The sequence below is a fragment of the Manis pentadactyla genome, chromosome 9, assembly GCF_030020395.1.
Source record: "Manis pentadactyla isolate mManPen7 chromosome 9, mManPen7.hap1, whole genome shotgun sequence".
Taxonomy (NCBI): domain Eukaryota; kingdom Metazoa; phylum Chordata; class Mammalia; order Pholidota; family Manidae; genus Manis; species Manis pentadactyla.
The window spans coordinates 14,837,840-14,857,650 of NC_080027.1; the positions used below are offsets into that span (position 1 = coordinate 14,837,840).

At 50.8% G+C, this 19,811-nt stretch overlaps 1 protein-coding gene across 8 annotated transcripts; it reads left to right on the plus strand.

Moving 5' to 3' along the window:
* The first annotated feature begins 18 nt into the window (after positions 1 to 18).
* On the plus strand, positions 19 to 19,464 carry LOC118932457 (integrator complex subunit 5). Of its 8 annotated transcripts, none has more exons than XM_057506983.1 (25): positions 50 to 178; positions 7,741 to 7,845; positions 7,994 to 8,102; positions 8,339 to 8,466; positions 10,644 to 10,823; positions 11,274 to 11,339; positions 12,151 to 12,224; positions 12,402 to 12,485; positions 12,572 to 12,668; positions 12,876 to 13,056; positions 13,665 to 13,818; positions 14,044 to 14,279; positions 14,362 to 14,488; positions 14,593 to 14,672; positions 14,892 to 15,035; positions 15,138 to 15,234; positions 15,552 to 15,653; positions 15,830 to 16,073; positions 16,925 to 16,989; positions 17,181 to 17,257; positions 17,365 to 17,439; positions 17,607 to 17,720; positions 17,843 to 17,955; positions 18,118 to 18,218; positions 18,362 to 19,464. In XM_057506983.1, the coding sequence occupies exons 1-25, from the start codon at positions 51 to 53 to the stop codon at positions 18,469 to 18,471; spliced, it is 2,991 nt and encodes a 996-aa protein (XP_057362966.1). In that variant the 5' UTR covers position 50; the 3' UTR covers positions 18,472 to 19,464. The 8 variants fall into 8 exon arrangements, 6 of the variants coding, with proteins under 6 accessions (XP_036781844.2, XP_057362966.1, XP_057362967.1 ...); XM_057506986.1 differs by lacking the exon at positions 50 to 178 and adding an exon at positions 5,031 to 5,141; XM_057506985.1 differs by lacking the exon at positions 50 to 178 and adding an exon at positions 5,148 to 6,628.
* The last annotated feature ends 347 nt before the right edge of the window (positions 19,465 to 19,811 follow it).

The following is a 19,811-nucleotide window of genomic DNA, read 5'->3' on the forward strand; positions in this document are numbered from 1 at the left end:
TTCCTGAGAGGCCTCGCCGCCGGTTCCTTTCGGGCTATCCGTTAGCACGCATGCGCTGCCTGCGCTTTGCTGCTTTCGCCTCGGTCTCGGGCTCTGGGATGTCCGCGTTGTGCGACCCTCCCGGGGCCCCAGGGCCTCCCGGGCCTGCCCCGGCCACCCACGGTCCCGCGCCGCTCAGGTAGTCGGAGCCCCTGGCATCTTCCCCCACCGCGCGGCCCCGCGCCGACCCCCAGCCTTCTCGGCAGAAACCCGGATACTACCTGGAGAACTCGCGTCAGGGTTCTCAGAGATTCTTGGGTCTTACCAGAATTCGGGGACTGCCTTAGCAAAACTCTGGGCTCCAGTGCCCGCACTCCCAAGATCTTGCTACTGCCTCCCCCTAAACCCAGTGCCTAGTTACCTCAGATCCCCGCCTTGCTCTCCCAAGAGTTGGGGATATTGTAACTCCTGGGAAGCCGGCTGCCCTGCCCTTTTTAAACCCTAGGGAAAACCCAGGGTCCTCTGACTCATTGAGATTCTCAGAAATCTTAGGCCTAGAAACCCACAGAATCCTTCCTTCCAGTCTTTCCCTTGCCCTCCAACGGAGACACTCCCCTCACCTTAGTGTTTTTGTTTTTCCCTTGTTGGGAGGAATCAGAGAGGAATGGCACGGTCAGAGCCCTTCCAGCCCCTAGAGGATGCTCTCTTTGGCAGAAAAGGCAGTAAGAGGAAGGGCATTTTGCCTCTTCCAATAACACTGACTTCTGAATCTCTGAGCCTGAACCCTTGTGTTTTGGGAGGGGAAGGGCTGAAAGTCAGATCTTGGCTGTGCCTTGGGACAGCCTGATTCTTAGGCACACTGAAGGTGCTGGGAGGTGGTGATTTTTGTAGTGGAGTCCAAACAGTGGATGGTGAGGATGCTTGCAGAATATGGGAAGAAAGGGGAATTGGGAGGGATTTTAATAAGGGGCAAGTCTGAATTTAGGATTTTCTTTGCATTAAGAGCAAAAAGTTGTGTGTCGGGGAGTTCAGTTAAGCTGGAAAGGTGTTTTTAAAGCAGATATTATAGGAGCACAAAATATACTGCCAAATTCCATACTGAATTACTATTCATGATGGTCATAACAATACCCAGTTTAATTTTAAATATCAGCTTAGGCACATAGTTTTCTTTACAGTGTAAACTGGTATAACTTTGAAATCCTTTCTTTGTGACTAATGTGTTAACATTCATTAAAATTTATTATCTAAAAAAAAATATATATATATATATATATATATATATATATATATATACACTGCCAAATTCAACATACTTATTGAGTACTTCCCGTATGCCAGGCACCTCAATGATTCAGTGTTGAAGAGCACAGAAATGTTTACTACCTCTTGAAGTTTATAGTCTGATTACTTAACCTTGCTTTCCTTATCTGTAAAGTGGGATCATAATAATACCTACCTTATTGGGCTGAGATAATACATATAAAGTACTTAAGAGAGTGCCTGACACAGTTGAAGAGTTACCTAATACTGGTATTGTTATTTAAGGAAAAATAGCATTTATTGAATGATTAGTCTGAACTAGATGTGGTGCTTAAATGCTTTATGAGCATTTTCTTATGAGAGAGGTATAGTTATCCCTATTTAAGGATACTGAAGCTCACAGAGAGAAGTTAACTTGTGCAACATTTCCTGATACTCTAAGTCTGCCTCTCTTGCTTCCTTATAGTGCTCAGGAGCTGTCCCAAGAAATCAAGGCTTTTCTGACTGGTGTTGACCCTATTCTGGGCCACCAACTCTCGGCCCGGGAACATGCTCGCTGCGGTCTTCTCCTGCTCCGCTCTTTGCCACCTGCTCGGACGGCTGTGCTTGATCACTTACGAGGAGTCTTTGATGAGAGTGTCCGGGCCCACCTGGCTGCCCTGGATGAAAGCCCTGTGTCTGGCCCACCTCACCTCCATCCACCCCCATCCTCCCATATCCCTGCTGGAGGACCTGGTCTAGAGGATGTGGTACAGGAAGTGCAGCAGGTGCTGTCTGAGTTTATCCGGGCCAACCCAAAGGCTTGGGCACCTGTCATTAGTGCATGGTCCATTGACCTCATGGGCCAACTGAGCAGCACATACTCAGGCCAGCACCAGCGTGTGCCTCATGCCACCGGCTCTCTCAATGAATTGTTGCAGCTGTGGATGGGCTGTCGGGCAACACGCACATTAATGGACATCTATGTTCAATGCCTCTCGGCTCTCATTGGTAGTTGCCCAGATGCCTGCGTGGATGCCTTGCTGGATACATCTGTCCAACATTCCCCACACTTTGACTGGGTTGTGGCCCATATTGGCTCCTCCTTTCCTGGCACCATCATCTCCCGAGTTCTCTCTTGTGGCCTTAAGGATTTCTGTGTTCATGGTGGGGCCGGAGGTGGAGTCGGTAGTAGTGGAAGCTCTTCTCAGACCTCTACAGACCCCTTCCCTGGATCTCCTGCTATCCCTGGAGAGAAACGGGTGCCTAAGATTGCATCAGTTGTAGGCATCCTAGGGCACCTGGCCTCCCGCCATGGAGACAGCATCCGACGGGAGCTCCTACGAATGTTCCATGATAGCCTGGCAGGGGGCACTGGGGGCCGGAGTGGGGACCCCTCCCTTCAGGCCACGGTTCCCTTCTTACTGCAGCTGGCAGTCATGTCACCAGCTTTGCTGGGTACAGTCTCTGGAGAGCTGGTAGATTGCCTTAAGCCCCCAGCTGTGCTAAGCCAGCTGCAGCAACACCTGCAGGGATTCCCTCGAGAGGAGCTGGACAACATGCTGAACCTGGCTGTGCACCTGGTGAGCCAGGCCTCTGGGGCAGGTGCCTACCGCCTGTTGCAGTTCCTGGTGGACACAGCCATGCCTGCCTCAGTCATTACTACCCAGGGCCTGGCTGTTCCAGACACCGTGCGTGAGGCCTGTGACCGGCTGATCCAGCTGCTACTGCTGCACCTGCAAAAACTGGTTCATCACCGGGGAGGGGCTCCTGGAGAAGGGGTGCTAGGCCCACCACCACCCCCTCGCCATGTGCCCTTTCTAGATGCTCTAAGAAACCATGTTGGGGAGCTGTGTGGAGAGACATTACGGTTGGAACGGAAACGCTTCCTCTGGCAGCACCAGCTCCTGGGCCTGCTCTCTGTCTATACCCGACCTAGCTGTGGACCTGAGGCCTTGGGTCATCTCCTGAGTCGGGCCCGAAGCCCTGAAGAATTGAGTCTGGCCACCCAGTTATATGCAGGGCTGGTGGTCAGTCTCTCTGGCCTCCTGCCTCTTGCATTCCGAAGCTGCCTGGCTCGGGTACACGCAGGGACTCTGCAGCCTCCCTTTACCGCCCGGTTCCTGCGCAACTTGGCACTGTTAGTTGGATGGGAACAGCAGGGTGGTGAGGGTCCTGCAACACTAGGGGCCCGGTTTGGGGAGTCAGCCTCAGCCCATCTGTCCGACCTGGCTCCTCTCCTGCTACATCCTGAAGAAGAAGTAGCTGAAGCTGCTGCCTCTCTCTTGGCCATTTGTCCCTTTCCTCCAGAAGCCCTGTCCCCCTCCCAAGTCCTGGGACTGGTGAGAGCTGGAGTGCATCGTTTCTTTGCCGCTCTGAGGCTGCATGGCCCAGCTGGTGTGGCTTCGGCCTCCCAGCTTCTGACCCGCCTCTCTCAGACTTCCCCAGCTGGGCTCAAGGCTGTCCTGCAGCTGCTTGTTGAGGGAGCCTTACATCGGGGCAACACGGAACTGTTTGGAGGGGAAGTGGATGGGGACAATGAGACTCTTTCAGTCTCAGCTCCTTTGGCTTCTGCCTCCCTGTTGGACACAAACCGACGTCACACTGCAGCTGTCCCTGGCCCTGGAGGGATTTGGTCTGTTTTCCACGCTGGAGTCATCGGCCATGGCCTTAAGCCGCCCAAGTTTGTCCAGTCACGCAATCAGCAGGAAGTGATCTATAACAACCAGAGCCTCCTCAACCTCCTGGTGCACTGCTGCAGTGCCCCTGGGGGCACTGAATGTGGGGGCTGCTGGGGGGCTCCCACCCTGAGCCCTGAGGCAGCCAAAGCAGTCGCAGTGACCTTGGTGGAGAGTGTGTGTCCAGATGCAGCTGGTGCAGAGCTATCCTGGCCCCCTGAGGAGCACGCGCGGGCCACCGTAGAGCGGGATCTTCGCATTGGTCGGCGCTTCCGAGAACAGCCCCTGCTCTTTGAGCTGTTAAAGTTGGTAGCAGCTGCTCCCCCAGCTCTGTGCTACTGCTCCGTGTTGCTGCGGGGGCTGCTGGCAGCCCTCTTGGGGCATTGGGAAGCCTCTCGCCACCCTGATACAGCCCACTCTCCCTGGCATCTGGAGGCATCCTGCACTCTGGTGGCTGTCATGGCTGAGGGAAGCCTCCTACCACCAGCTCTGGGTAATATGCACGAGGTATTTAGCCAACTGGCACCTTTTGAAGTGCGTCTTCTGCTACTCAGTGTCTGGGGCTTTCTTCGGGAACATGGGCCCTTGCCCCAGAAGTTCATCTTCCAGTCAGAGCGGGGCCGCTTCATCCGGGACTTTTCCAGGGAGGGTGGGGGCGAGGGTGGGCCCCATTTGGCCGTGCTGCACAGTGTCCTCCACCGAAACATTGACCGCCTGGGCCTCTTCTCTGGTCGTTTCCAGGCACCTTCACCGTCCGCTCTTCTTCGGCAGGGGACATAGCCTTTTCCTTAACCCCAGAGGCAGAGGGAGGTTGAGCTGTGGGGTAGGGGGCTAAGGTGTTGCAGAAAGGTGGAGGTTTCTAAGACCTTGGCCTAAGGAGCGCTGTCACTTTTTTCCTCCCCAGCTTTTTTTTCTGAATAAAATTTGCCGAGTTGAGAAAACAGAGTCCAGTGCCTTTGTCTGATGCTTAGAGCCAGCAAAGTCGGACAGCGCCTGGCTCTGGACCATCCCGCCCCCGCTCAAGCCACGCCTCTCCCCCTCCCCGTGCGAGCATTTAATGTTCACGCTTCGCCAATGGGACAGCCGCCCGGCCGCTCTGTGGCCCGGCCAATGAAAAGACCGGAAGGGGCGGGCGCTAAGATACGTGGCTCAATGCGCGCGGCAGGAGGGGAGGCTCGGGGTCAAGGAGCAAACCCAACGCAAGATGGCGGCGGTAGCGGCAGTGGCAGCGCATAGGAGGCGGTGAGGAGCCCGGAACCCGGGGGCGCGCCCGGGGCGAACCCCGACACCCCAAGCCCATCTTTCCTTCCTATATGTCAGCCTGAGAATCTGCCAGCCCCGGCCTCATGAGGGCCCTTTGTCTCTCTAGAGGGGCCTCAGGCTTCCCCAGCTTCCTCGCGGTAGATCAGCGCGGCGTTGGGAGCTCCCCGCCGCGGCCCGGCGGCTCAGCAAGCCGCAGCCGTGCGCTCTTCTTGGTCTGGCCGCTCTCAGCCGCCGCCGTTCTCCGGGCGCTCGCGGTACTTAACGTTGCCGCTTCCTTCCTGCAGTGAGCGGGGCCGTCAGGGCGGGGGACTAGACGCGGCCCGGTCTCCGCGAACGCATCCTGCTGCCCTGCGGTCCCTCAGCCTCGCTGGAAGCACCGCGGCCGGCAGTCCGGCCTGCACTACCCTTCTTCTCCCAGACAGAGTCCCGGCCCCTGCCTTGCCCTTGTCTTCTCGTGGACACCATACTTGGCTTTTTCGGTGTTCACGGTCTCTGGGCACGGCTGGGGCCGGATCCTGTAAGTTCACAGTCTGCCTGGATGATGTTGCTCAAACACAACATGTAATCGAATGGCTTGGTCTGCGCTCTCGAGTTTATATTACCGAAAAAACGGTTCGAAACAATCACCAGCGCCACAAAGCGTTTACCAGGACCTAACGGATACATACTGGGTGGGAGAGGCTTGTATTACAGGCAGCAGCGACAGAAGCATGGACCGTAAACTCAACTGTCTGGAATCCTGTGATTTGAAACAATAAACGGGTGCACCCTGCCCTGTGGCTCATTCCTGACTTAGGCTTGTGACCACCTCTGGCTCAGGGGCGTTCAATCATCCCTCAGTTCCTAGGGCCTTCCAACAGATCACATCTGAAAGATCTTTTAGAAATCTTACCCCCCGTTGGCATCTCTCCAAATCCATTTTATAGATTGTGCAAATAAGACTCCAGAAGATATTTAACTCACTGTACTTATGATTACTGCTGCTTTGGGCAGGTGGACATAGGGTTAGTGGCTCCAGGGTGCTTGCTGCAGTCGCTCCTCAGGATCCGGGTCACATACCTTGTTGAGTTTTTTGGTAGCATTTCTTCTGCTTGGTTTACTACTACCAATTCCTGCCTGGCCTGTTAGACTACAATGCCTGTGTTTTTCCCACCTTTTATGTCTTGCCCGGCTTGTTTTGCACATTTTTGTGATCTCTCTTGTGATAAATTTACCTTCAGCTTTCAAGCAGATAACTGAGGCTAATGCTGAATACAATGTATAGTAGACCCTACTTTTTAGTTACTGTGTTAGCAGGTTGCACAGTTTTAATGCTTAGAAGAAGCCTGTGTTTTTTGTTTTTTTTCTCCCTATTTGGAAAACTTGCTCAGAGTTTGATACTGGACTATATACTTTGGTTGCTGGGAGAGTGTGCTTAAAATGCGGATTACCCGATCTTGGAAATCTTCATTTATTAGGCACTGCAGGTAATTCTTAACGGAGTAAATTAAAGTTTGAGAATACCTGTTTAGGATTTTCTCAGCATGGATGAATATATCCTTCAAACCAACTTGTTCCTTGTCTGTCATTTGATAGCATGTTGGGAAAGTGACAGTTTGTGGTAACCTTGGCATGCTGGTCCTCAGTGAGGCAGGCCCTTCTGATGATTGGTGTTCTGTATGGTGCATCATGAAGTACATTGGCCCCAGAGTCAGGCAGAACTGAGTTTAATCCCAGTTTCAGTGCTCAATTACAGATGGATTGTTGAATCTTATTCTACAGTTTTCCCATCTGGGAAATACCCCAACCCTTCATTCATCAAGAAAGCAAGAAAAGAAAGGGAAAAAGATAGTGCATATAAGAAGTGGTTCTGAGCCATGGTTGCCCGCTAGAGTTGTTTAGGGAACTTTTAAAAAGCTGATGCCCAGGCCCCACTCAGGCCAATTAGATCAGGATCTCCAGGTGAGACCAGGATATTGACATTTTACAAAACTGCAGACAGAGTTGTTGTAAATGGAATATAAAACAATTAGCCAGGCCCCTAGGGGTAGAACTCAATACGTGTCAGCTTTTTTTATTCTTCTTGGGCATAGGTAGTGACAGTAGGGACTTATTTTGAAGATACAGGCTGGGAGGTCAGAGAAGCAGGATGCCTAGGGTTTGGATGTTAGAACCCTAGTAACTGTGACCAGCAGGCTGGCTGAAGTTACATTTTTAACTCTTTTCCTGTAGCTCCACCTAATGCCTTGCCCATGGAAAAGCACGGCTTGCCTTGTTTCTGTGTTCCACACACGGTACCACCACTTCCCCTCGGACTGGTTAATGCTCCTTTCCTCTGAGAGGCTGATGTAATCAGAGTCAATACCAGGGCCTCTGAATGCCAAAGATCCTTTGTCCCCTGCTTCTGCCTTTTGAAGGGAAGGTGTGAATGAGCCAACTCCTCAGGCCTGATACTTAACCCCATGTCCACTCTACCCTCTTTTCTATTTAATGAAACTTTATCTTTCTCCCCTTAGTGTTGTGGCAGGAGGCAGCCACAGAAGGTAGGGCCCTTTCTGACCCTGGTGCTGATTGTTTGCTCTGTCATTTTTCTCCTTAGGTCTTGGACAGGTTTGGCATTGGCTTATTTAGGGTTCTGCCTGGGAATTACCCTTGCTGTGGATAGAAGCAACTTTAAGACCTGTGAAGAGAGTTCCTTCTGCAAGTATGATATTTCTTGGAGAATGGGAGGAAAAGTAGGGTAATATGGGAGGTATCCAAGGTAGATGGGGTAGCTGGGGACACTGCAGGTGATAGAGGGACCTAGGGACATTGGGGTACCCTCCCACCTTATCAACCATTTCACTTGGCAGGAGGCAGCGAAGCATACGGCCAGGCCTCTCTCCATACCGAGCTTTGCTGGACTCTCTGGAACTTGGTCCTGATGCCCTCACAGTCCATCTGATTGACGAGGTCACCAAGGTCAGGAGAGAAAAGGAAAAGTCTGGTGGGGGTGGGGAAATGGCTATGGGGTAATTCATGAAGGGGAACCTATAACCAATGCTCTGTCCCAGTCTAGTCTTGGGACTTTTACTTTTCAGATCTCAGGTCCCTTGGGCAAAGAGCTAGAAGGAAGAGACACCTCAGGAGGGACTGGAGTTACAGGGCATTTCATGTAGCCCTGTCTTTTCTCCAGATCCAAACCTCTGCCTCCACAGGTACTGCTGGTGCTAGAACTCCAGGGACTTCAAAAGAATATGACTCGGATCAGGATTGATGAACTGGAGCCCCGGCGGCCGCGATACCGTGTGCCGGACGTGTTGGTGGCTGATCCCCCCACAGCCAGGTAATTTTTCCTGAGAAACCTATCCATCTCCATGGCCCTTTTCTGCTTCACATAAGCCTTCTCTGTCATGTTGGGATAAAAGCTGACTAGCACCTCGACACTCTTTTCAACCTTTCCCCATCTCTTCCTGTTTCATTTAATTTCTCTTTTACCCTTTATCTTCACTCACTGAGCAAACAGGTACTGCTTCCTCTTCTGTGCCAGGCCTGGGCTAGGTGTTGGTGATGTAAGAGGAAATCAGCAAGGTCACACACCTTGCCCCGAGGAATCCAGTGTCCCTCTGGGTGGTTTCACCCTTCCCTTCCCTTCCTCCTTTTTTTTCCTTTCTTTTTCCTCAGATATTCAGGATAGGATTACTCAGGTTCTTGGATCATGACACACTGTTGTCATTACTGCATGCGTGGCTCTCTATTTAAAGTACCTAACAGGAAATAACATAGTAAACCCTCTACCCTGTGTACCCTGCACCAAGCCCAACCATGTACTTCTCACTGTCCTGTACCCTTCACTCCCCCAGAGAAGATCATTATTCTGACATCTATTCTTCCCTTGTTTTTGTTGTTACAGCTGTATGTGTGTGTATGTGTATGTAAATATGTATGTACATACACGTTTACTTGTGTATATGTGCCTAAGCAATAAATTGTGTGGTTTTGTTTGCTCTTGAGCTTTATAGGGAAAGTATCTTAGTGAATGTAATCTTCTGGGATTTCTTTTTTTCATGTAACTTTATTGAACTGTCTTGTATTTAGCTTTAGGAATTCATTTTTACTGCTGTAAAATATTATGCTATATACATACACCCCAGCTTTATTTTTGTGTTAGTGAGCGTTTGGTTTGTTTTCAGTGTTTTGCTATTCAGAATGTTGACGCAAACATTCATGTCTCCTGTGTCGTCATGCAAGAGTTTCTTTTTGGTGTATAGCTAGGAGAGGAACTGCAGAGTTGCAGAAAATGGAAATGATCAGCCTTCCAAGGTAAAGGTCAAATGGCTACCAGTTGACACTTCCACCTGTAGTATACAGAGGCCTCACCGATCACACCCTGTGCAGCCTCTAGTACTACTGGACCTAATTTTTGTTAATAGAACAGGTGGAGAATCATGTTCTGTGGTGTCTTGGTTTGGTTGTCTTTCCCAGCTTGTTAATGAGATGGAGCATGTCCTCATGTGTTTAGTTGTCATTTTGGTTTCCTGTACCGTGAAATGGGAGCCCACAGCTACGCTTTTCCTTCCATGTTGTTCTTAACTGACTTGTGGAAATTCTTTAGTCTCGATACTACTTCTTTATCACATCTGTATTGCAGCTGTCTTTTCCCAGGTTGTAGTTCATCTTTTTACTTTCCTGAAGGGACCTTGAAAAAAAGGATTTCTAAATTTTAGGATGGTTTTAGAATTGTAGAAAGTTGCAAGAGTATCATGAGAGTTCCTGTATACCCTGCGCTCCTGTTTTCCTCAATTGTTAACATTACTATGCTACATTTGTCACACCTAATGAATTGATGTTATTATTAGTTAAAGGCCATATTTTATTCAGGTTTCCTTAGTTTTTACCTCACACCCTTTTTCTGTTCCTGGACCCAAACACAACACCATAGTACAGTTAGTTGTCATGTCTCCTTAGGCTGCTCTACACAGGGAGTTTCTCAGACTTTTGTTGTTTTTGGTGACCCTAAAGGTGTCTTTTGATAAATAAAAATTCTGAATTTTAATGTCCATATATCAATCATTTACATTCTGGTGTTAACATTTTCTAAATTGTGTTTCCATAATCCTTTTCTACCTCAAGGTCAGAGAAATATTTGTTTATATTTTCTTCTAAAGGTTTTACTTTTAGATTTTAAGTCATAATCTTTCTAGAGTTGATACCTGTATCTGATAGGATATAGGAATATAATACAACTTTTTTCCTATCCAGAAAATCTACTTCCTTGTTCATTACTGAATAGCCTTCCTTTTCCTTACTGAACTACTGTGCTACCTTGTGTTATATTTCGAAGTTCAAAGTATGCTTGGGTCCCTTTCCAGGCTCTCTGTTGGGTTCTTTTGGTCAGTTTGTGTCTCTCTGCATTGCTCCTATACTACCTGTAGCTCTTAGCCAGTCCCCCCCTCTTCTGAAGTGTCATCATTGCTCTTGGCCCATCATACTTCTTTATGCCCCTTCTGATCTCTTCCCCAGGCTTTCTGTCTCTGGCCGTGATGAGAACAGTGTGGAGCTAACTGTGGCTGAGGGACCCTATAAAATCATCTTGACAGCAAAGCCATTTCGTCTGGACCTGCTAGAGGACCGCAGCCTTCTACTCAGTGTCAATGCCCGTGGACTCTTGCATTTTGAGCACCAGAGAGCCCCCAGGGTCTCGTGAGTACAGGGGTCGGGACTGAAGGGGATCTAGTGTGAAATAGCCTAGAGGTCTTGTGGGGTCTTGCACTGGGTCCCTGGGAGGAGACAGGGTGGCAGGATAGCCAGGTAGGGGCTGGGGGCTGGGAGAAGCTGACTTTCAGGGAGGGTAGGAAGCCGTCCTAGGTCACAGTTTTCTCATTTTTTGTATAGACCAGGGGGCAGGCACTTTTGACCCTGAGTTGGACCCTGGGCACCTCTTCTGGGAGGCCAGCCTGGGTCTGCCTTTCCCTCTTCCCCTTCTTGTGCCATCACATTTCCCAGGTTTATTTTCTTCCTTTTTTTAAAAAAATTTCTTCCCCCCCCTCGACATCTCTGGAAGTTTGTCAACTGAAACTCACTTTTATGTTTCTGTTTTTGTGTTGGTTTTGTGCCTCCTTTCCCCTCCCTACCCATCTCCTCCTGCCCCAGTTTCTCGGATAAAGTTAGTCTCACACTCGGTAGCGTTTGGGATAAGATCAAGAACCTTTTCTCTAGGTAAATCCATGGCCACTGGTACTGTATCTGTTCCTTTGCCATTACCCACCCTTCACTCTGGCCCCCGGGGGAAGGTGCCCTGGACCCTTTCATGCCCTGCCCTTCATTTACCCCTTTTTCCGCAGCTCTGTGGGATCTGGTCCCTGTTCCCCTGGCTGGGAACCCCCTGGGAGAAGGAAGATGAAATGTTGGAAGTCCTTAAGGAATGTAGGGAGCTTCTTGCTTTGCCAAGGGGTGGAGAGAGATGCTGTCTGTTGCCAGTGTTCCTGGCTCTCTGCTGGGGTGCACCGAGGCTCTGGGCAGAGCTGCTTGCCAATTGCCCTTGAAAGCATTCGTTGGCAGAACCTCTTGTTTTGAGTACCTGCATATGTCTGTAGCAGCTTGACCCATGGTATGACCCACTTGCCTTTGCAAAACCTTTGTGTTAGGCCTGGAGGCTGAGGCCCAGTGAGCCTGTTGTGGCCAGTCTCTGAGAGGCAGCAGAGCCAGTGCTGGCATTCTGAATCCAGACCCTTGAACCACCTTGCCTGTCTCTTCTGGAATGCTGGCAGAGGCTGGTGATTTGGGCCTGTGTATGGAAGGCACCTCCTGGTGGCATTACTCTTCGTTTCCCTTTCTCATTTCTTTCCCCGTCCTTTGCACATGTATCTGCTCACTGGGGGGTCCTTCTCCAAGCTTTTAACATTCAGTCCCTTCCTCCAATGCCTTCGTTCCTTTGGACCCTTGGCTCTCTATTCCCTCACCCCTCCTTCCACTAGCCCCTCGTCCCTGCCCCCTCTGGATTGGAGCAGACAGCTCTCCTACCTTCCAGGCAAGGATCAAAAGACCCAGCTGAGGGCGATGGGGCCCAGCCCGAGGAAACACCTGGGGATGGAGACAAGGCAAGTCGGTGGGAATGGTGGTTGGAGCACAAGGCGGATTGGGAGGTTGGAGGGGAAAGGCCCACCCACAGGAAACTTGAGCTTAGTGTCTCCATCAAGGATGGGATTTAGCAAGTGGGCCGGGGAAGAGAGAGAACTGGTGTGTGATTCGGTAGTGGTCTGCTTTCCTCCTCACAGCCAGAGGAGACTCAGGGGAAGGCAGAGAAAGATGAGCCAGGAGCCTGGGAGGAAACATTCAAAACTCACTCTGACAGCAAGCCATATGGTGAGGGACTGGGAGAGTCCTGGGCAGGGGTGCAGGGAGTCCTTGCCAAGCAGAAGCTCTGGAGCCTTCTTTTGCCTTCCTTCTAGGTCCCACGTCTGTGGGTTTGGACTTCTCTCTGCCAGGCATGGAGCATGTGTATGGGATCCCCGAGCATGCAGACAACCTGAGGCTGAAAGTCACTGAGTGAGTCTCATGGTAACATGAGAATATGGGGGACAGAGTGCTTGGAAGTCAGGTTTGTGGGGAGATGTGCATGCAGATCACTTTCGGCGATCAGAAAATTTTTCTTTGAGAAAGGGTAGAGGGGTCTGTTCTTATCCCTCACCTGTGTCTGTGGGGTGGGAGTCACATGTGCAATGGCCTGGGGCTAGTCTGTCTGTCTGCCTGCAGGGGTGGGGAGCCATATCGCCTCTACAATTTGGATGTGTTCCAGTATGAGCTGTACAACCCCATGGCTCTGTATGGATCTGTGCCCGTGCTCCTGGCACATAGCCCTCATCGGGACCTGGGCATCTTCTGGCTCAATGCTGCTGAGACCTGGGTTGACATTTCCTCTAACACAGCAGGGAAGGTGAGAACACAGGTGTGGGGAGAAATAAAAGAGAGTGAGTCTTCAGGCTGGAGACAAAGATATGTGCCAGGGGCATTAGCTTTGAAGATGTCGGTGGAATGGCCTGTTTAGATACCTCTTTAGGGATGGGGAGAGAAGGGGGCCTTGGCCTCGTGTGCAGTGTTTAAGTTCCCCAGTCACTCCCAGGAGACACACACTCATGGGAAAGGTATTGTGCTTCCTGCAGTTATACTAGTACATTTGTTACTTAGTACACAGTTCATACTAGACTCTGGTCTGTGTGCTGAGGATAGACATATATTACTGAGTGAGATAGAAAAGGTTCTCACTTTCAGGGAGGAAGACAGGCACTGAGCAGGTAACAAAGTAGTTATGATGGGTTCAGTGGTGGTGAGTGCTAAGGCAGAAATGTAATGGTTCCGTGGGGATGGGTGGTGCTGCTTTAGATGGTGTGGCCCAGGAAAGCCCCAGTGAGGAGGTGGCATTTAATCTCAGCCCAAAGCCACTCACTGGGAGCCAACTGTGTGAGCACTCTGAGACCATTGCTGCTTTGTTTCTGGATTGGGGAATAGCGGGCAGGTATCAGACCTCTCTCATCCCCCTTGCAGACCTTGTTTGGGAAGATGCTAGACTACCTGCAGGGCTCTGGGGAGACCCCACAGACGGATGTGCGCTGGATGTCAGAGAGTGGCATCATTGATGTCTTCTTGCTTCTGGGGCCTTCTGTCTCTGATGTGTTCTGGCAGTATGCTAGTCTCACAGGTATGTAGCATCCCCGCTCTATTAGCCGACAACCTCCTTTCCCAGCCTTTGTCTTCTTGAGCGGGGTGACTACATTTTCAGAAGTCCTGTGCCTCAGCCTGTTTTCTGGCCCTGAACCTTCAGCCTCCCTCTAGTTTATAAGCCTGCCTCAAATTTTGTGTGTTCCCATTGGCCCCAGGTTGGGCCTGACCCCATTGTGACCTCCGTCCCTTGCTGAACCTGCAGGGACCCAGGCATTGCCCCCGCTCTTCTCCCTCGGCTACCACCAGAGCCGCTGGAACTACCGGGACGAGGCTGATGTGCTGGAAGTCGACCAGGGCTTTGATGATCACAACCTGCCCTGCGATGTCATCTGGCTGGACATTGAGCATGCTGATGGCAAGCGGTACTTCACCTGGGACCCTAGCCGTTTCCCCCAACCCCTCACCATGCTTGAACACTTGGCCTCCAAGAGGAGGAAGGTAAGAGGACTGTAGCTATGGTTGGTCTCCTCAGGCATGATAGCCCTGGGGAGCTCTGACCACCCTTGTTCCTTGCCCCCAGTTGGTGGCCATTGTGGACCCCCATATCAAGGTGGACTCTGGCTACCGTGTACATGATGAGTTGAGGAACCAGGGTCTGTATGTTAAAACACGGGATGGCTCTGACTACGAGGGCTGGTGCTGGCCAGGTAGGTGGACCAGCACTGAGGGAGAGGCTATCGGAAGACTTTGGAGGTAGAATGGTGCCCATATTGCCCCTTGGGGGTTGATAGTCACTCTTAACGTCTCCTAGGTGCAGCTGGTTACCCTGACTTCACCAATCCTGCAATGAGGGCCTGGTGGGCTAACATGTTCAGCTTTGACAATTACGAGGTATGGCAGCCCCTCTCCTGAGCTGCTTCTGTTTTTCCCACCCTGCCTCTCGTCACTAGCCCTGCTTTGGCTGGTTGCCTATAATATATCAGGGGGCCTTGATAATCCTGGGAGGGCCCCAAGAAGTGTATTTTTTCTGGATTCCTAGGAGCTCTCTGCTCTGACACTTGTCTTTTTCCTGTCCTCGTTCTGCCCCCATGTTCTGCCTTGTGTTCGCAGGGCTCTGCTCCCAATCTCTATGTCTGGAATGACATGAATGAACCATCTGTATTCAATGGTCCTGAGGTCACCATGCTCAAGGATGCCCAGCACTATGGGGGCTGGGAGCACCGAGATGTGCATAACATCTATGGCTTCTATGTGGTAAGAGGCTGAGAGGAGAGACTGAGGGCATTGGACTGATACCAGGTGACTTGGATTTTGCTCCTTGCTACCCCACCCCTTTTCTTTCCTTTCTCAACCCAGCACATGGCGACTGCTGATGGGCTGGTGCTGCGCTCTGGGGGCATAGAACGTCCCTTTGTCCTGAGCAGGGCTTTCTTTGCTGGCTCCCAGCGCTTTGGTAAGTTTTACAGAATAGAGCTGTGGCAGAGGGTGTGCAGGCCGGATTGGAGGAGCTTTGGACCTAGGCCTGGTTCTCGGAGAAATCTGTCCCCATGGCCTTTGTCTGAGAGCTGCACACTGTGTCCCACTAGCTGTGCACTTCAAGGGGAGCAGAGGGTGGGAGGCCCATTTCCCATTCAAGTGCTCTGTGTACTCTGCCATCTTCAGTGGGACTGTGAGGGCCCCAGAGCAAATGTGGCAGGTCAGAGAGATCAGCTGCGTAGGAGACTGAGCCCCTTCACTGTTGGCCAGCTCCTTCCTTCTTGTCTTTCTCAGGAGCCGTGTGGACAGGCGACAACACTGCCGAATGGGACCATTTGAAGATTTCTATCCCTATGTGTCTCAGCTTGGGGCTGGTGGGAGTCTCCTTCTGTGGGGGTAGGAGGGGGAGGAATTTGGGGGCTTGGTTTGGTGGGAGAGGGTCAAGGTAGAGGACTCAGGCCCTGGCCATGAACAGACAGCTGAGAGTCCAGGGTGGGGTCCTGGGGGACTCCTTAGGCAGCAGACCTCCTTTGCCCTCTTTTCCAACCTGCTTCCTCCCTCCCCTCTCCCAGCGGATGTGGGCGGCTTCTTCAAAAATCCAGAGCCAGAGCTGCTTGTGCGCTGGTACCAGATGGGTGCATACCAGCCATTCTTCCGGGCACATGCACACTTGGACACTGGGCGGCGAGAACCATGGCTGTTACCGTCTCAGTACCATGACATAATCCGAGATGCCCTGGGCCAGCGATACTCTTTGCTGCCCTTCTGGTACACCCTCTTCTATCAAGCCCATCGTGAAGGGATTCCTGTCATGAGGTGAGCCTTTCAGTTGTGCCTGTGTAGAGTGGGCTGGGGCACAGTGGGGACTGGGGTTTATCTCTAGGCTTTTCATTCACCAGAGCGTTGTAAAGGTGGGAAATTAATTTCAAGGATTAAGAGAAAGGGGAGACTTAGGGATGATTAGCAGTAAACATTATTTAGTGTTTGACATGTCAGGCCTTATCCATCACTATCCTCAAACCCTGAAACAGACAAATGTCCTACCCTTGTGGAACTTACTTTCTTAGAAGGAAAACAGGCATGTAAACAAATACCTAAATAAGAAAACTGCCAACACTGATGAGCTCTTCAAAAAAATAGAACAAGGTAATGGAATTAGGTTCTAAAAATGGTCTTTTTAAGAAGGCCATGTGAAATAAGGCCTGACCAATGATGGGGACAGATTTTTGTGACCTAGAGGAAGATTTTTTAAGGCAGAGCAGGCTGCAAGTATAAAAATTACAAAGTGAGTTTACTTCGAAAGTGGTGTTCCAGGAGTAGAAATAAGCAGTATCTCAAGAGTAAGGAACCTGAAGGAGGGGTAGGAGATGAGGTGGGGGAGGGGAATTCGATCTAATCCTAGAGGCCTTTCAGGCCAGGATAACCAAGTGGCAACTGGAAGACTGCTGTGCAGAACAGTATGTGCAGGGGAGGAGGAGGTGGGGGTACGTTAGGAAGCTAAATGGTTACACCAAGGTTAGGCTGCATAGCTGAACTGAGCTGGGCTGTGTGGGTGCAGGCCTTTGGGTTGTAGCCCTGTGCCTTTCTTCTCACCAGTTCCTGGGTAGCATCTTTGACTTTGGTCAAAACTGCAAGTGCCTTCCTTTCTTGTCTTGCTTCCTCCCTAGGCCCCTGTGGGTACAGTATCCTCAAGATGTGGCCACCTTCGGTATAGATGATCAGTTTCTGCTGGGTGAGAAATGGGGAAGACAGTTGGTGGTAGGTTGGGATAGGGCTGAGAAGTAAGCAATTGGTGGAGACATGTCTATGGGTGCCCAGAGTGGGAGGAGTGAGTGAGGCTGGCAGTGCAAGGGGGCATATACTTTGTTGTTCCCTGTCTGGCAATGATCTCCTCAGTTCACAGTTGATTCTGGTGTATTTTAGGGGATGCGTTACTGGTTCACCCTGTATCAGACTCCGGGGCTCATGGTGTGCAGGTTTATCTGCCCGGCCAGGGGGAGGTGAGTTAAGAAAGGGCATAGTGGGGCAACATGGTGTAGGAAGTCAAAGGCAGTAAGTAAGATGGGAGCCCTCAACAGTAAACTGTTTTATCTCCTGCCACCCTCAGGTGTGGTATGACATTCAGAGTTACCAGAAGCATCATGGCCCCCAGACCCTGTACCTGCCTGTGACTCTAAGCAGTGTGAGTATGGCTAGTCCCGCTGCCAGTTTCTGTAGTTTCCAGAAGGAGAGAGTGTGGGCTCTAGGGGCCAGTACCGAAGTGGGCAGAGATAGACAAAAGCAAAAGATTCTGCAGGGTCCAAGATTGGACAGTGGGGCAGCTTCTTCCCAGCACTGTTCTCCCCCTAGATCCCAGTGTTCCAGCGTGGGGGGACAGTTGTGCCTCGATGGATGCGAGTGCGGCGCTCTTCAGACTGTATGAAGGATGACCCCATCACTCTTTTCGTTGCACTCAGCCCCCAGGTGAGTGCATAAGCAGGGAGCCTCCTCAACCATCTACCTGTCTTCCTAGGACTCAGCTCCTTGGGGATGCACCCCTTACTCCTTCTAGGGCTCAGGCTGTCCCTCTCCCACTTCCTGCTCAGGGTACCGCCCAAGGAGAACTCTTCCTAGATGATGGGCACACGTTCAACTATCAGACTCGCCATGAGTTCCTGCTGCGTCGATTCTCATTCTCTGGCAACACCCTTGTCTCCAGGTAATGAGGTATCCATTCTTTGGCAGCCTGTGGAGGAGGCGGGGCCGGGGGATGCTTATAGCTCACTGTGCTCTTTTCTTGCATCATGACCTTGCTGTGGGTCTCCTTCCTTCTGCTTTGACATCTTTCTCCCTGACGGACATCCATGTTTTCTCCCTCCAGCTCTGCAGACCACAAAGGCCACCTTGAGACACCCATCTGGATTGAGCGGGTGGTGATAATAGGGGCTGGGAAGCCAGCAGCTGTGGTACTCCAGACAAAAGGTGAGGAGTGACCTGGTCCTGGTCCTCAGGGTGGGACAAGAGGGGATGCAGGGGCGGGGTTGGGGACACTTTGCTTGTAAGGAAACTGGTTGTTATGCAACAGCCTATTGCTATGACCATAACTCTCTTTCTTCCTCCACCAGGATCACCTGAAAGCCGCCTGTCCTTCCAGCATGACCCTGAGACCTCTGTGTTGATCCTGCGCAAGCCTGGTGTTAATGTAGCGTCTGACTGGAGCATTCACCTACGATAACCCAAGGGATGTTGGGGGGTGGGACGGGTGCGGTGATGATAAGAGTTACCCTTCCCTTCTGCCTTGGAGTTTATCCTCCCCAGACTTCACCTGTCTTATCCCAACATCCAGATTTTGCCAACATCTGGGTAGGATGAGAGACCTCTGAATTCCTTTTTGATCTCCTGACCTCTCCCACCCCACTGACACCAAGTCTCCCTTTATTCGCCAATGCTCTGTTGCTCTAACTGGAGCACATTCACCTGTGAAGACCTGGAGACCACAGGGCCCTCACTTTCCCTTCTCTCTTCCTGTCTTTTGGGGGCCCTGCATCTCCTCCAGACCCTCTGCACTGATGCCTCTCGTGTATCGATGCCATTTCTTGGAAGAAGATGAGGACAGTGAGCTTTAGGGCTCCTTTTCTCCATCCGTCTCCACCAAACTGCTGTCCCTCCTTTTATATATTATTTCTTCTTTCTGGGTCATTTCTGTCAGCCCTTTCCTTTTTATTCTGACTGATAGATTGGGACCACCCCTTACCTGAAAAGGTATGAATGGATCAAAGGAGTAAAGTTGCTGAATATCCTCTTCCCTCTCATCCCAACCTATCCTCTCCCCAATTTCTTCTCTAGCTGCTGCAGTTCAGACAGGGACAGTTCTACCTCCCCTGTCCTTTTGGGTAAAAGAAGTTTCCATTCCTCGAGAGGTTGGGCATTAAAACTTCTTTTGCCCCCCTTTTTTTCTGTCCCCTTGAGGGGCATTCAAGATGGAGAAATCAGTTGTGGTTTCATCGAATCACGCACGGTCACCTGTATTTATTGCTGGGAGAAGGCTGAGGGTGGGGGGAGATGATCATGTGTGCCCAGGGTCGGCCTGAAGCCCTGGGTGGAGGGTGGGGGAGAACTAACTGGGGGCAAGGGAGATTATTTGTGGGAATTTTTTTTACTTCCTCTTGGCCTCCAGCTCTGACAGGTTTTGATAAAAGGAGAAACAGTAAAGATAAACCATAAGTAATAGTTGGTGTCTGGATTCTTGTTTGGGCCTGAACCACCGACCCTTAAAAGCCCAAGGACCTGACATATTTATCTAGCTTCAACCTAAGCCTCATTGATACTGCAAAATGAACAAGTGCATGCCTTCTTCCGCTTGTTACATAGTTAATAGTGGTGACCAGAGCTGATGGGGTCCCTCTTGAATAGAAATAGCCATATTGGTCAAATGTTCTCACAGTAAAGGTTGCTTATCTTCTGCTAACAGCACTTAAAAAAATTTTTTTCCCATTGCTTTTAGGGACAGGAAAGTTTTCTCATCTTACAGATTATTTTACAAGAAACTATTTTTTTTTTAGGAAAAATGTTAAC